Below are 17,885 nucleotides of genomic sequence, written 5' to 3' on the forward strand. Positions count from 1 at the left end.
AGGGGTAAGTAATGCGTTCTTCTATCATGCCCATCATGAGCTAATGTACCCATGACCTTTGCAGAACTTTGTATTGCCAATCGTATCTATATGCTGATCACAGTTAGGATGGCCTTTTATCTAACCCACTAACTGTACTATATGATTTAAATATGATTGTACCAAAGCTGAACAGTTTTATGTGTCTTCATTTGTTTTCATTGAATGATTTCTTGAATAATATAATTAAGGTAACTGTTATGTAAAAGAATGTTTTCTCTTGGCAGAAATGCTTTAAGTGAGAAGAAACCCACAGTTAAACCAAAATCTCCTGAGAAAAGTAAAGCAGAAGAGAAGGACCTTGACAAGTCCCCAACAAAAAAACAAGAAGGTAAGCATTTTAGAATTGTTTTCAAACCTAATTAAGATCTGCTTGATCGTCCCATTAATTCTTTAAAAAAATGGTATCCTTCAAATAAGTAATTCACAGGTAAACGTTTTTTATTGTCCTTTCCGAGTTCATTTCATGGCTCATCCCATGTATTTGTATATTCCAGGTGCCTTCCACTATGTTGAATATCTTCCACAACAACACTTTATCCCTCTTTCCAAAAGAGAGAGCCCTATCTATGTGAAAACGTGTAAGTTCTCTCACTAAATTCCTTTTTTAAATAGAAGTAGATGCTGGCCTTCGAGAGGAGCCTCTGGCTGGCTCGCAGTACTTCCAGGAAGACCAAGCTTTAACAATGCATCGCTGCAAGCTTTTAGAAATGAATCCCAGAATCACAATTTCTTCTGTAAAATTGCTTTTAAACATTCACATCTTGTAAACCTTATAATAATTGGAAATAGTCTTAAAAAACTGGTTCACTCTGAGCAGTATTAAACTTCTATCGAGAACAAAATTGCATTGCTGACTATACTGTGATCACTGTCGCATAAAGGAGGGTTCCAACTTGACCTTGGGGAGACAGTTTTTTCTTTAGGAGCATCTTTTCTCTTGCTCCCTCTTTGATTATCAACCTGCAGGAAGGAAGTTGCTTAGCACCCACACAATTCTGCCAGATATTTACAATAAATGAAATATGGAATCCCTGGATCACCAGATTTGCAAACAAAAGCAAAGAAAAAGAAGGATCAATCTCTTACGGAGTTACAGGCTAAAGGCTGATGCTTAAAAAAATGTTTAATTTAGATTTACATGTACAGAAATGAGGGGAAGAAGTTCACACCAGGAAATGTGAAGAGGTCAGTTCCAAAGAGACACAGTGAGGCCCCAAGCATTTGCTGTAAAGGCAATCATTTAACACCTATGTAGATGCTGACAAGACCTCATGGCTCCTGCAAAATCCAGGATTGTCTGCTTGGTTCTTCCCTTATATTACCCGAAACAGTATTTCTTCTCTTTGAGTTCCGCATTGACACCAACATTTCTTTTTAATTCTGGAATCCTAACAGTTTTTTTCAGCTTCCCTCCTATCTTTGCTGTAGATCTAGTTCCTCTTTGTTATTTCCAGGATTCTCACCCTACTGCCCTCACATTCAAGAACTCATCATTTTCTATTTCTGTCACCTTTGCTTTCTCGGATCCTGTGATTACCCTCTCTCCCTGTTCTTGTTATTTTTGGGGGGGGCATTCTTACAGCACTGAGTTAGCCCACAGTGGCAGAATAGTGCTTTGCAGAGCACAATGAAGGTGGCTTACGTTCAGAGCTGTTCAGGCTACAGATCCTTGCTACCTCTATTCACCATATTTCACTTGAGGTATATTAATTTTGAAGTCCTGGGGCGAGATTAACAAAAAAGGGTTATCCAAAGGAAGAAGCTGTGCATAATATTATCTGTACATCATAGGCACTTCGTAAGGAAATGCGCAGCACATAGTGACTAAGAAGCAGGAAGTGTGTGTGTGTGTGTGTGTGTGTACATCGTACAGCACATAGTGACTAAGAAGCAGGAAGTGTGTGTGTGAACACCATACATGGCTCTCTCAACCCTAGTCCAAAGACCCCTTCAAAATTAAGGGTACATATTAGAAAATACTGTCAGATAAACTACTGCTGCAGTGACATTGTATTTGTGCCTCTCTTTGTCTGCCTTTGCAAGGGTTCACCCGCATTACCGTTTGTGACTGCACCTGCACCCTCCCTGTTGTATTTGCTTCTGGAGAGTCTGCTCCCAACGGATACATTTCTGGTGAGCACTGAAAGTCTGCCACGTCTTGGGTGACAGACATATAGTCTACTACCCCGGACATGTTTGTGTAATGGTTCAGTAATACCAGAATACTCGCAGGCAAATGAGATTCCCTCGTTTACATGGGAGCGTGCCCCATTTAACTTATGGTGCACCCCTTTTTCAGTGTTTGCCTGCAGTAACAGGAAGTGAGCATGTGATATAAGTCCTTGATGACCATTCTGTAATATCAAGTTTTGGCCGTTTTAGGGAAAACAGCATAATGTGCTGTTTTCACAAAGGAATAAGTGCTGCTGTTATTTCTACTGTCCTTTAGCATTCTTTCTTTCTTGCACTCTCCTAAATCTTGTTTCCTTATTGATCAAAGATGTGTTTTTCTCCCTTTTCTGGGACCATTTTAGATTGTTTAAACTCACTCTCTCTTCTTCATTTTACCCCATTCATAATCCTCCACTGCCTTGGTTTACTAAATCTATGCAGTCAGTCCACAGATTACTGCATAAAGTCGAGCAGCCTTAGGAAAAATTATATTTTGTTCCTGATCATGACATGCTCTCTTGGCTCCCACATACATTCCCCTTCCCCTACATACATTCCCCTTTATTCCATACTTGTGGGTACATTCTCTACTATCGGGACATTTCTTTTTTTCTTTTTTTTAAAAAACTTTATTTTGGCTCAGCAAACAAGACACTACCAGACAACCATAATGTCATACATTATAAATCAAATGCAGTCATTACGGGACATTGTTGCAATTCTCTGTGTACGTGCAGTCCAATAGTTCTTGGTGAAATTTGGAGGGCTGGGGCAATCGCAGTTAAAGGTATCATAGATGCATCACTTATAGAGCAACTCTAATCAGGGCTGGATCTTAGTCCGGGGATTGTCTAGCTAAATATGCTCTGCGTTTCAGCCATATGTCTTTGTGTATAGCCATACACAGTAGCAAACCTACATATTTTTCCTCACAGTTTTGGGCCCATGTAATCACACAATCATCCCTTGGCAGTGGGTGGGGGAGGGCATTCTGTCTTTCCACATAAGGAGTATGCAACATTTAGCCATCACACAACACATATTTACAAAGGAAATAAGATGTCTGTTCAGTGGTGCTGTCCATAACCCAAATAATACACCAGCAGGTGAATATTCCACTGGGAATTCCACCACTTCTGACATGACCTTGAGGACATCTTTCCAAAAGCCCACCAATTTGTTGCAGCTCCAAAACATATGCATATGGTCCGCATTTGAGGACCGACTCCTTGGACATACATGAGAATCATTACGATACATTGTACACAATCTATCCGGCGTGTAATACAATCTGTTCAGTAGTTTGAACTGCATGAGTTTGAATCTAGCATTTAATGATACATGTTTAGCGTGGAGACACATTTTCTTCCATTTGCAATCAGTTAGTAGTATGCCCAAATTGTCCGCCCATTGGGTCCTAGCCCTAGGAACAGGATGGTAGTCCCAAATCAATACCAGTTTAAACAACGTAGAAAGTAATTTTCGACAGCCAGCAGAATTAGCAATGAGCGCAAACTCAACACACTCAGGGGGGGTGGGGAGGGTTCGGAAGGGTAATCCTTCCACCAAGCTGCTTCAGCTGCCCAGACTCTATAGTATTGCATCAGGATCAGTGCCGTATTGCCTGCAATCTGGGACCAGTCAAAGAGTGCTAGAAATGTCCCCTCTGGGATTATGTCCGCTAGCGCGCGAAAGCCCAATCCCTATCCCTGCCAGTGGGTTGCCAGCAGGGCAGGTCTTACACCAGATTGCACCCAAGGCGGGAAGCATTGTTGGTGCCCCTTTCCCCCGCCCCCAAAAATGACAACCCAAAAAAATGGTATGTTGCAAATGTTGTAAATAAGGCATGTGATAAAGAACTAGATGGAAATACAAATGCAATAGAAATGTCAAAGGCATATTTTATTGTCTACCTGATCTCCTCTCACAAACACACCACCACAACCTTTGCGCAATGTATTCGTCGTGAGCACTATCTTCCATCCTATATCCCACAACCTTTGTTGCACAGCAACTTCCCAGAACTATCCATCCACATACCTTTCACCTTTCCCCGACCCCATAAATGCTCACATCCAAACAGACGCACCATTTTCCATTCCCTGACATTACAGAGCTCTAACAGGTCTGTGTTCCCCATACATTTCCATCCTATCCTCATCCCTTCCTTCACCCTCCTACCTCCATCCTTTCTCTACTTCACTAATTTGTATCTGTCCCACGTTTACCTACTTCACTGCACAGCCACTCCAATATATCTTTGTCTAAATGCATACTACTTCAGGTGTGTTTTGTGGTGAAATAGGTTAGGCAACCTTTGTCTGGCTGTGCTGCTGTGTAAACATGAATAGAGCCGCTAGAGCAGTTTTGGGATGGGTGCGCCCACCCACAGTAGCGTATAAAGGAATAGGTGACTGTCCTTCCATGTGTTGAACCAGGGGAGATCAAGTGAGATGGAGGAAGGTTTGAGCAAAATGAAATGAGTCACTCCTGGCACATGCCAGGCTTGTATGCGACAAATATTTATTTCCCATACACTTAAGTTACTAGAAGCTGGCCAATTTTGCCAAATAATATGAGAGAATCTGTGGAAATATTATGGAAATGGCAGTGAAAAAATGAGGCGGGAAATCTAAAAATGTGCAGAAACGACAGTGAAAATGGCAGTTACGTTTTCGCAAAACAATGCTTAAAATAATAAAACAAGCTACATCAAACTGCAATCATTATATGTACTCATTTTTAAGATTGCTGAATCTAAGCTAATCTTTTCCTGCTGTGCAACTACCCTGGGGCCCACCAAGGAGACATGGCGGACTGGCCTACAGGGAGGACGGGAGACAGCTTAGTTCCCTGTGAACCTGCCATGTGCACATATGAAATCAGGTGTGGACACACAGTGCACCCTCCCCATCGGATATAACTGATGATTCCCACGCACCTGCTAGCCCTCCCACCCCATCTGCACACACACAAAACCAGAGGTCTGACACTGCCCAGCGCAGCACCAAGACAACCGCATCCTGCGTACCCTGGAGTCTGTCCAGGGTGCAGCACTCCAGCAGGAACCTCTGGCGACAGCAGCCTCTGCTGCGCCTAAGGTCTGGGAGGAGAGGCCTGGGGCCTGAAGGACAACTGGGAGCACCATGAGCTGGGGAAGATAGCTCAGGGGGGTGTTGCACCTGTCGAACACGGGTCCAATGAGTGCCTTATATAGCAAAACATAAACACCTACGTTTAGAGCCCTGAGGAAGGGGCTATTCAGTGGGTGGCGGCCAGGCCATAAATGGCAACATCCCTTTCTCTGGACCACCAATGCACGCGCTGGGGTAGGAAGCATGGCTCTCGAGTCCAGACACCAGTGACGGGCACAAGAGTAGGCCCTGCTTACAACACCTTGAACCAAGACAGCAGTAGGGGGCACTGGGAAGATGGCACTGCATGCCCATATGTAAACATTATAACCTAGAGATGCGTAGAGCAATGCAGGGGCATGCATGGGTGAACGCGTGCATTGGTGTATGTTGGCCAGAAGAGAGAACATAAGAGTGGGCTCCGAAATAGATCAGAGACATCCACGAGAGATGGATGCAGCCTGCATGTGCATCCGATCCGTACATTTAATGGTAGAAGGCTGGCTAGGCAGATAGCGGAACGGCTGCGTAAATTGGTGGGTGTGTGTATAGTCAGCATGAGTGGACAGGTGCATGTAAGGATGACTTTGCATGCATGGTGCACTGACGAATGAATGGATGGGTGAATGCATGAACACATGAGATGATGATGATGATGATGGATACATGGTCTGGTGGCTGGACAGCTGCTGTGTCGCTGATGGGTCAAGTTCCTGTCTTTCGGTTTTCTTGGAAAAATAAGCGAAGCGCAAAATAGTTTGGAGGCCCAGTTCGAAACAGGCAAGACAGATCCGAAACATTAAGAATTCAAGGGTCATTTTTAAAATACGTGGAGAATATTCTATTCCTGCGCTCACTGAGACATACAAAGTTTCTGCAGGTTTACGGTAAAGATATACATTAATGGTACAGTTACTTACCATAATTATAACGGTTAACACCGTTGGGCCAATCTGTCAGTGGCAGCCGGCGAGGCTCAAGGGTGGCTTCTGGGATCTGGACTTCTCCTGGCTGGGCACCTGCAGACATCCTGCTGGGCCTTGATCCAGCCCGATTCCTTCGGCAATTTCAGCGCCAACTGACACAGGGTCACAGCAGGGCAGGCTGCCCATAAATCAACCCCTTGTGTCAGTGCAGTGCATGCGCTGAAGGATTTCACGTGTGGCCAGATCTGGGCCTGGCTGGCGCCACCCATGGTAGTGAAAGCAACACATGTTGCTATTTGCTGCCCTGAGTCTGCTCCCTCCTAGCATAATAGAAATTAACGTGATGCACGGTACCTGGCTTTGCAGGAGCACCTCAAGCTCGAAATTGGAATACAGAGACTTGCTCTCAGTCAGACTGGATCTGACGCAGCATTGTCAACTAATAAAAACATATACTACAACAAGTGATTTTGGAACAGTAGTAATGTATTTTTTCACAAACTTTCTTTATGAGTTACTAAGTTGATAGAATCTCGTTGGATTGCTAGTGCAGCACCCCCTAGAGGCTGACACGTCAGGCAGCTGCCTGCACTGCCTGACACAAAGACCGGCCCTGGTTGCCAGCAACTTGCACTAGGTAGTATCGAGACCCGGAATTTTCGCAACAGGAGCCTTCATAATACAGGTGGATAACCCCAATTCTGTCAAAAATTGTCCGCCAAGCACCAACAGTGGCCAACACTGGGTCATGTGGGCATCAGCACTGTATTTGGGATCTACAATTAGGGTTCTAGGGTCTGCCTTCCCCACAACAAGCTTCTCTAATCTAACATGTGGTGGTTGGTGGTCGCTCCCCTACCAGTAGGTGGCGAACTGGGCCTGGGCCGCCAGCCAGTAAACTTCGAAGTGCTGTGCCATAAAACCTCTCATGTCGTATGGAAGCGTAATGTTCGTCCATTTTTTTCATACCGCACCATTATGCGAACAGAATTGTGCCATTGAGGCATGCAGCTCGACAAAGAAGGGCTTCCCAGGCCATATAGGCGCGTTGACAAATGTATATAGTAATTTGGGGAGGAGGCTCATCTTAACCAGTGCCAGTCTGCCAGCCAGAGTAATGGGGAGCGACCTCCACCATGCCAATTTAGCCTCAGCCTGTCATGATTGTGCCAGATAGTTTTCTTGTAGGAGGGAGGCCGTATCCCTAGTCACTATCACCCCTAGGTACACTATCTTGTCTGGTGCCCAACGCAGGGGATACTCACCCTTGGTTTCTCTTGTGCGCTCTGTTAAGGGGAAGACCTCCGATTTCGTGTAGTTTATCACAAAGCCTGATAATTCGCAGACGCAGGTGATTTCTCAAATGATCGGGTCAAAGTTGGCCTGGGGGTCCCTGATGTATAGCAGAATGTTGTCTGCGTACAAAGAAATTATTTCTACAGGGCTCTTTAATCTAATGCTGCATTTTATATGGCGTTTCTGAATGAGGTCCACCATAGGTTCAATAGCCAGTGCAAACAATATACAATATAGGGGGCCAAAGAGCAGCCCTGACTAGTTCCCCTCTCCAAGGCGATTCATTCAGAGAGTCCCGAATTCACACAAACACTAGCCAGTGGGAGGGTATACAGGAGTTTAATATATCAGAGCCTCTCGGTCCCCAGACCAATTTCCTCAAGCACCAGAAATAAGTATTTCCATGAGACCATGTCGAATGCCTTCTGGGTATCGGTCGACACCTCCACAACTTCATTGATTGGGTTCATTCTGGCCAGAACATTAAATAGATGCCTGATATTGAGCAAGTTGGACCTGCCTGGAACTAAGCCCGCCTGATCACAATGGACAATGTGGGGCAATAATGGAAGGAGACGGTTCGCCAAATATTTGGCATCCATTTTGGAGTCCAAATTCATCAGTGAGGTGGCTTTAAGAACCAAACCACTCAGCAGGTTTGTTTGGTTTGAGGACAGTTGTGGTTGCTTCCCGTAAGGAATCGGGGAGTATTGAATAATCAAGAGATTCTTCTCACACTTAAAGGAGATGCGGGACCAACGGGGCATGATATTCCTGGTAGAATTAAGAGGTTAGTCCATCAGGGCCTGGGGTCTTCCCTTTAGGAAACTCCTCGATCACTGCAAACTCCTCCTCACTCGTGAGAGGATGTTTATGGTGTCTGTAGCTCCTGCACTCAGGCGGGACAACAGGATGTCCTTCAACAGCGCATGTATCGCATAATCCCCCTGAGTTGGTTCCCCCGTGTACAGAGACTGATAGAAACTACAGAAGACCTCCAGGATATCAGTATCCGTCCATTTGTTTATCCCTTGATGATCAAGAACTGAGTCAACACTGGAAGACCCTCGCTCCACCCTCACCGCCCTTGCTAGTGTCCTTCCAGCTCTCTCACCATCGCCATAAATCTGGGACGCTGTCAGCGAATATACAATGTTAGATATAAATATCAATTCCTCCAGGTGAATAGAGAAGGAAAACAGAAAATCACCTACCTGGGCTGGATGAACGAAGAGGAATGTCCTGTGGCCCGGTGAGTGCCTGGAATGGATCTCGCTGACTCTCCCTGTAGAAATTAGGAATTCCCCTGAAAACCCCTCCGGAGTCCTGCTCTAAGGCTTGATCCCCGGGAGGTTCCCAGGGAAACCCTCATGGGGGAAAAAACCCTGCGGAGAGCTGCTAGAGAGCGTTGTCTCCCTGAGATGTTCCAGCGCGGGATGGAAATTTGCCTTCTGAGTTTGGGAGCTTCTTAGCAATTGAGACTAAGTTCTGATGAAGAAGACAAGGTTTAGATTAGAATATGATTTCCTTGTCTATCAGTTTGCCAGACCCCCTTTGTATCTTCTGTTCTATATCTTACCCCCAGTTAGTAGGAAGAGAGGAGCCCTGAGAAATCGATGTGAAGGAAGAGAGAGGTAACCTGGAGTTCCCCGAAGTACTGAATCGATGGGCTAAGGAAAACAGTAGAATAGAAAAGAACGGGTAGAGAGAGAAATAGCTAATGATCACTACACAATAGTAGAAACAACCACAAAATATAAAGCCTACCAGTTTGTAAACAAAGGAAGCCTCCCGGACACTGCTCACGGAGGTTTGGCAGTGGACCTGGGATGTTGAGGTAGATAACCGCGCTAGAATGAAAACATGAAAAGGGAACAACCGATTACGGAACTCCCTAGACTGCCGATGGAAGAAGGAAGAATATAAAGCGTACGGAATACCTTGTGGAGGGCGAGGATCTGTATTCCGAACTAAAGAGAGACTGGGTTGGGACTGCGCTCCAAAGGGGCGTGGTTTAACTCGTCCGAAGTCTGGTAATGTCTTTTCCCGTACTGTTATCGCGGTCTGCTGATCAAGAGTAGAAGGAAAAATAGCGAGGTGAGAGAGTGTCAGATGAAGTCAGGAATAAGGAAACAAGGAGAGGTAAACTGTAACAAACTAACTCACGTAGCGCTTGTAACGCACTGGACTCTTGGAGGATCCTGTTGATAAGCTGCTTGGGAGGATGTAACATCAGTGAGCTGCAATGTGCTCTGGGAAAGAACATCTAGACTGTTGTGTGTGCTATAATCGCCAGATACGGCGGCCATGTTGAAGTACCTCCCAGGATAAGGATCTGCCGTACAGAACATGACAGACGCAACCGGATGTGCAAAATATCTAACCTTGCTTGTTGCATGGGACCGAAACCGCTCTAGCTCCTCCTAAATTAATACCAGTTTATAGGGACCTGTGGATCGAGCATATTTGGTCTCCAGAGACTTCATATGGGACTCACATTCTTGTAAGTCTCTCCTAATCGTTTTAAGGATACCTGCTTCTCTGGAGCCTGAGGCATCATCTCCTTTTAAGGTAGGCCTTGGGACATACTTTGCTAAATTACTTCAATTTGCAGCTTCTTTTTACATGAGCCCCGGATAAATGGTGAATCCAACGCATAATTTGCCCCATATGCGCTCCATGCCTTAAACAGGTTTTATCCCGCTTCTTCGTTGGATTTGCATCTTGTATCTGCCGTTCTTGGGCTGCCCTCCATTGCCAGCCACGAGGATCAGTCACTTCAAAATGGCCGCCCTATATTTTGTTTTTCAAACATCCTCCTAACTTCCTCCGTTTATCAACAACACAACGTGATTGGGCTTCAGCTACTATTTACTAGCCTATGCTTCGCTGGCAGGCGAACGCCGGCCCACCAGCAAAGGCACACCTCCAAGGCTCGTATCCTGTCATGAGCCTGTCTGGAGCCGACTGAGCCGTGGCCAGTACCGCTGCCTCTCTTCATCTTCTACCCATCCGTGAGACTTCCAACCCTCTCCTGGTAAGTTCCCTGCCGCCCAGTATCCATTATCCAACCCTGGCCATTACAAGGGTTAATTCTCAACCAACATCTTTGGACCAAGCGTATACCACATGTGTAACCCTCATTTGAGACTGCTGGATACTTGCACCAACCGTGACTTAACTTCCCTATACCTCGCTGGAATTGCCAAGCCCCTTTATGTACGTTTCATGTGGTCTGTTGCGCTACGCATGCTGTAATCTAATGCACTGTATTACATAGCCATTTGTCCATGAGTGTACCGGTTACTTCTGTTCACGCCCCGCGATACCGATTAGTAACTGCATTTAAACATTTCTCCCTAAGAACTTTCCTTACCATGAGAATTTCAACTCCTGAACTGCTACATAATCTGTCCCACTGCTAGTAGTACATAACTGGTACATACTGCAGCGTCATTAATATTTAATGTCCCATGCACTATCGCCAATCAACTACCGTATGCATTGCCATGTATTACTATCTTACATACTGCAAAACTTTCATATGTTATTGTATCAATAGCCTCTCTTATTGACCATCAGATCTGTGTCTCTTCACATTACCAGTATCTATTACAGTATGTTTTCACCCGGACTATCTCTCACTGCATATCAGTTTGTGTAACCACCTTTGTTAACCTTGTATGTGCTTCTGCTACCACAATTTACTAATTAATGCCTGACCACATGCCTATTGACTTAGCAATCACTACCTCTGCCATGTTCTCACCAAACTTATGCTCACCATGTAATTATTGTTGTTTAGCATAACCTGTTCCCAATTTGCTCTCAATATACTTATCACACTATGCGCCTTGGCTAACACCTTACATATAGGTTCTCAGTAGGCAGAAATAGTCACTACACCTCCTATATCAGCCTCATATAGGCCATAGGCCTAGGGCCTAGCTGACTTCTCCAGCTTCAGAACTAGACTAGTTTAGCCATCTGATAACCCCACTGTGGGACTTCAACTTATCTTATTGCCCTACCTCTCTGCTCGCCTTTCAAGGTGACTCTTGCCCAGCACCTATCATTAAAGATGCGGCCCATGAACTTACCCCCTTTATCACTACTGTCATAAATGCTTCCTTTCAATCTGCGATTGTTCCAGACAACCTCAAGGATGCCTGGGTTATCCCCTTAATTAAAAAACCTACCCTCGATCCTAGTAACCCGGCCAATTACAGAACTATTACCACGATACCCTTCCTCCTAAATATTTTGGACAGGGCAGCCTACTTACAAATTCAGGCTTACCTTAAATCAAAAAAACTTTTTGGCCTCCGGAAATCGGGCTTCCGTCCGAACAGAAACTGCCTTTATTGACTTAAAAACACAAATTGAGGATCTAAAAGATAAAGGCAAATTGGCCCTACTTCTACTGCTTGACCTATCGGCAGCTTTTGATTTGGTCAACCACCAAATTCTATGCCAACATCTCAAAACTGCTGCCCACTTCTCAGATGAAGCCACATCATGGATCAGTTCATTTTTAGCAAACAGAACTATGTGTGTCTTTTCACTGACCGCTTCTGCCGAACCATCTCCAGTTTTATGTGGAGTCCCACAAGGCTCTTGTGTCTCTCCAACACTTTACAATGTATTTACAAAGCCCCTTTTTGATATTCTCGACTATCTGGGTGTCACCTATACCAATTATACGGATGACACCCAGATACTCATCCCCATCACGGGCAACCATGCGATTGACTCTAAAGTACTTAATGATGTTTACTCTGTCATTCAGGCCTGGTTGGCACATCATGGATTGTGTTTAAATGATGAGAAAACCGAGTTACTTATCCTAGGTTCTCACACCAGACTCCGTAAATTGAATCCCACTTTCGTCCTTTGCCATTGATGGGAATACTATCAACGTCTCCAAAGATCCAAAAACATTAGGTATTTACCTTGACTCCACTCTGTCACTCACAAGACAAACAAATGCTGTTGTTTCGGAATCAGCTTACACCTGCAAGCTTATAACAGCATGTAGACCGTTTTTAACTGCCCCTAACTGCATCATCCTCTCCAGAACACTTGTTATGGCAAAAATGGATTAATGTAATGCCTTATATCTAGGTACCAGCCAAAGAAACATCAATAAGCTCCAAGTCACCCAGAACAATGCTATAAGGTCGGCCCTCAACATCCCCAGGAAATCGCACATTTCTGACACACAACATAGTCTCCCTATTGCCTCTAGAATACTACTCAAAACTCTTGCACTCACTCACAAATCCAAAACTAACCAGGCACCTATTTAGCTTGCTAACCGCTTCACTAACTATATTCCTAATAGACCCTTAAGATCTGCTCAAAACCACTCGCTAGTAATACCTAGAATCAAGCTCCAGAAAGCGGGGGGATACAGCTTCCCAGTCCTCACCGCTAAACTCTGGAACACACTACCCTCTACATTGAGAGCTGATCCATCTTACCTGGTATTTAAGAATAAAGTCAAATCCTGGCTTATCGAGCATATGCAATTAACTGTGCCTTTTTTTTGTAAATAAGTTTCCCAAGCTCAGATATATTGCCTCTTTTGTAAAAATTGTAAATTTGTTTTTCACTGCTGTATATTGACATTACTGTAAATTCACTGCCATTCCATGTACCTCCTCTGTTACCCTTCCCTAAGAAATGTGCCCAGATGCCCTTGGGCCAGGTGCGCAATACAAATCAAATAAATACAAAATACAAATAACCCTCATATAAATTTTAAACACCTGCCACTGAGTACTCTTAGAGGTAGCTTTTGCAGTATTACGGGCAAAAAAGGTTTCATATCCGATCTAATGTGCGCCTTGAAGACAATGTCTCCCATGGCGACTGGTTTGAACATCCATGAGTTGCCTCGGTTATGTGAAGCATTCTTTTTTAGGGTCAACACCACTGGGGAATTGTCGGAGAGTGTTCGTGGGAAAACGTCTGCGCTAGCGGTGTTGCCAATCAGAGAGGAGGAGATTAAAGACATATCAATACGCGATGACATATCATGCACTGATGAAAAAAGGTATACTCTCGGTCACCAGGGTGTAGCAGGCGCCAAATATCTTTCAGGGATAAAGCTACCATGTGGGCCGTTAAGGCACTTGCTGCTTTGGATCGTGGCCTGGGGGCTGTGGTGGTGTGATCTAGTGTTTGGTCTAGTATTAGATTCATATCCCGTCCCCAGGCAATAGGGACTCCCATGTGCACAGCTAGTATCCCTGCCACCACATAAAACTATTCCAGTGTATCAATATCCGGGCCATACATGCTCACCAGTAGAAGCTCCATCCCTTCTATAATGCAAAGGACGATCACATGGCGTCCCTCTGCATCTACATAGATCTTCTTCTCAGTGAAGTTTGCCGACTTGTGGATGAGCAGGACTGCATGGAGTAGTAGGTAAGGTATCTATGGGGCCCCCAGTGGGATCCCACATTCCGACATGTACCCAATAATGCGTGTTTCTCCTGCAGTAGCTGTACCTTAACTTGGCACCTATTCACATATGCCATAATTTTCCGGGCCTTTGTGAAACTGCCCAGACCCTGAATATTCCAGCTCATCAATTTAGTCTGCTTTGCAGTAACATGGTTATATTATGCAGCAATTTGTATGCACGTCCCAGTCTAACAAGAGTTCCTCAAGTCCCATTTCATCGTCTGTGTGTGCTTCCCTGCCAAGAACTTTTTTTGCCAACCCAGCCAGGGATGCCCATTCCAGCCCACAGCCGGGAAAACCTTGGATAACCACCCAATTCAACAGTAACCCACCACCCCACCCTCACTGCCACTCCCCAACCAGCAGTGCAGCACGCCCCCTCTCCTGCTCCCCCCTCCCGTTCCAACTCCCTTTAACTAACCATAAACAAAACAACACAAACAAATACTCAGCAATTGAAATGGGGCTTACTGTTGACGTTGTGGCTGCACTACATCTGTTACCATGCCGGATTTGTCATGGTGACTTAAATTGAACCAACACATTCTATATTCTCTGAATCGCAGCAGGGTTACCAATGTCCACAAAAGGTGTCAACCCAGCAGGTGGTTAACGGCCACCGCAGCCCACTGGTCTGGTAACGTGAACTGGGCCTCAATACATTTCACAGCTTCCTCGGTTCCTCGGGGACTGTAAAAAAAAAAGAAGAATTTACAACGAAACTGAAAACGAAGGCGTGCCGGATATAGCATTGCATATAGGATATTATGTTCTCTGGTTAACTTCTTGACCCCAATATATTGACGTCTCTCTTGTTGAACTGCCACCGAAAAGTCTGGATAGATCCTGATGACTTGGGACCCCAGACATAGTTCTCTTTTGTCTCTGGCGAATTTGAGAAGTTGATCCCTGTCTCTGTAGCTTAAATTTAAAATATTTGCTAAAACTTAAAATATTTGCTATAATGGGATGTGGGAAATCCCCAGGTTTGGGTCTGGACACCAGCGCACAATGTGCTCTCTCCACTGCAAAAAAGGGGGACAGCTGCGGGTTGTCCAGACGGTCTTTCAGTAGCCACTCCACCGCCTGCTCCATGCTACCCGACAGCGTGTCCTCCGGGACCCCAATGATACAGATGATATTCCTCCGGGAACGGGATTCCAAATCCTCACATTTATTTTTGACAAATTTCATGTCCTTTGGCAGTGTATTCACTGCTTCCTGCAACCCCTGCACATTGTCTTCTGTGGCCCCAATTTGTTCAGCTTTGTTGATACGCAGTACCTCTTCTGCTAGCTGTGCACACATGGAGGTAACATTGGCAGTAATATCGTCCAGTTTTTCATTCACCGTTGTAAACCCACTGGTCATAGTTTCCAGCATCTGGTGGGGATCAGTAGTGTTACCAGGGTGGGGTGTGGAATGGGGCTGTGGCGATGACTCCGGCTCGCCTCAGATGGCAGCCTTGGCAAATGTTTCTATTGCCTCTGCTTTTTTGGCCGCTGTTGCTCCCTTTGTCCTGATGGAAGCAAAGCGGGAAAGTAGGTCGGAAAGCAGATGTGAATAGATCTTGGGCTACAAACTCAATACATTATATAGAGTCTGCCCATCGGCAGCTAGGGTGCACTGGGCAGACCCCATGAAACCTGACCCATTATTGGAAAATGCAAAATTAACAATAAGAACTCAGGGGGCAGGTACAAACGGGAGAGAATTTTCAGTGCGTGCGGACAGTTTATGGTGCCCGGGAGGAAGATTGGTCCTGGGTGGCAGCCACCTTAAATGCAAGACCTAGTGGGCCAATCTGAAGAGACTCTCACGCATGGTGTGCCCACTCAGGTTATATTGATTTTGTGGAACTGTAAGGGATTTTCACACCCGTTTCAGCTGTATAGCGTGCATCTTTTTTTTTGTTTTAACTTCTTTTTCTTGATTTTAACACGCAATACAGGTGATTGAAATTTGCGTACATCACATTAGCACAGTATATCTGACAATGCTGTTCGTTCCAATGCGTTCTGAGGTCACATTTCACCCATATTATTTACCGAAATCGAATTGCTCTGGTGGGGTTGTGCGTCGATTGCCTTGTGAATGCCGCGCCTTTTAATGGGCTTGTCTTAAAGAGAAGTGTGACCTGAGCCGAGGGTGGGGCTTTAGTTTTCCAGTGGATGACCAAGAGTTTCCTTGCCGTGAACAGGATGAGACTAATGAGCTTGCAAACTAATGTGTCTGTGTGCCATTCGTCAGAGTCAGCGCCCAGTAGCATAACCTCGGGTGTGAAGGCAACATCCGCCCCCTTAATGTCAACTAGTTGCTTGTGCACTTCCTGCCAGAAGGTGGAACTAACAGGACATCGCCACATTGTGTCCCATCATACCAATAGCATTGCAGCTCCTCCAGCATTCATTGGAATGGGCAATCCCCATCTTATGAAGTTTGGTTGGAGTGTATTATAATTATTGCAGGATTTTATATTGGATCTCTCTATTTTTGAGGTTCACAGAGGTTAGCTGTATAGCAGTGTAGTATTCAAGGATATCAGGTACCCCGATTTGGTACCCTATGTTCTCGGACCATGCCATCGCTAGTGTATGGTTTCTGCCTAGGTTACTGCGGTTCGCCATCTGGTAGAAGTAGTATTCAAAGATATCAGGTACCCCTATTTGGAACCCTAGGTTCTCGGACCATGCCATCGCTAGTGTATGGTTTCTGCCTAGGTCACTGGGGTTCGCCATATGGTAGAAGTGCGAATGTGTGGGAAAGACTCCAGATGTTCCATTACCCTTTCGCACAGGACCGGGTTAGTAGGCGGGAGTTCCGTGATGTTTGGCCGTGTATCGTGGCTTGTATCATTTGATATTTGAGCCAGTCCCCCAGATCTAGTTCCAGCTTTGTGCGTGCAGCTTGGAATGGCAAGAGAGACCCCTCCCCGCTAATGTCTAGTAGCTGAATATGTGCCCAGTCTTGATCTTGTTTGCTGTGAATTTTTTGTGTTGTTCCATAAGATAAAATAGCCCAAAGGCTAGACCAGAGTGGAGCGTTCTGGATTGGTATCCCCCTCCCACCTGTGCGGCCCTCAATTTGTGCCATTGGGAGATGATCGTTGGCCCTATAATCAGATGCCTTTTGATGTTTGCCAAGAGCTTATTCGGGGGTATGGCCATGATTTCAATTGGGATTAGTGATTTCAAGAGTGTTACTGCCATTGCCCTTCAGCTAGAGTCATCTGTTTTGTCCAGCCAGCGTTTCATCCAGAAGACCTGGGCCACTTGATGATAGGCTTTCAGGGATGGTGCTGTGAGTCCGCCATTAGTCATGGCCGCCTGTAGTACAGAGCGGCGGACTCGCGCCTTCCTCCCCTTCCAAATAAACTTTGCAATTGCTTTGTAGGTCTTTCATTGACTTGTGTGTCGGACTGACTGGAATCATCATTGCAGTATAGATTAATTTGGGGGACCAGTTCATTTTCAACACGTTTATCCTCCCTGCCAAGGAGAGGGCTAGAGTATTCCATCTGCTCAGATCGTGGCAGATGTTCTTTATAGTCTGTGGGTAGTTTAAGTTATGTTATGTTATGTTATTTGGCATTAATATAGCGCTCTATATATCATTGGTATGACCTCAAAACGATGGTAGGTTGAACGCCCTTGTGAACCGTAGTTCAGGTCAGTAGACATAGATGGTGTCATAGGGTGCGTGGGTGCACCAGTTGTGTTGTGCAGTTGATGTAGTTGTCGGATGTTAGCTGCATCCTAGCGTTAGGTGTGGTGTTGAAGATAATAGTTTGATGTGTTTGCAGTCTGGTGGTTGGACATCAAGACTGGGTTTGGCTGTGTTA

General features: G+C 45.2%; 1 protein-coding gene across 8 annotated transcripts in view; it reads left to right on the forward strand.

The window, feature by feature from the left end:
• The window catches only part of HECTD4 (HECT domain E3 ubiquitin protein ligase 4), a 4,298,785-nt gene that overhangs the window by 3,677,818 nt on the left and 603,082 nt on the right, over positions 1-17,885 (forward strand). For 5 of the 8 annotated variants that reach the window (XM_069619495.1, XM_069619492.1, XM_069619493.1 and 2 more), the window contains exons 65-66: positions 267-370; positions 537-620. In XM_069619495.1, the coding sequence (XP_069475596.1) occupies positions 267-370; positions 537-620 (188 nt within the window). The remainder of the gene's footprint in view (positions 1-266; positions 371-536; positions 621-17,885) is intronic. The other 3 variants (XM_069619497.1, XM_069619498.1, XM_069619499.1) reach the window with 1 other exon arrangement.

Source organism: Ambystoma mexicanum, chromosome 10, assembly GCF_040938575.1.
Source record: "Ambystoma mexicanum isolate Mex_15411 chromosome 10, UKY_AmexF1_1, whole genome shotgun sequence".
Taxonomy (NCBI): Eukaryota; Metazoa; Chordata; class Amphibia; order Caudata; family Ambystomatidae; genus Ambystoma; species Ambystoma mexicanum.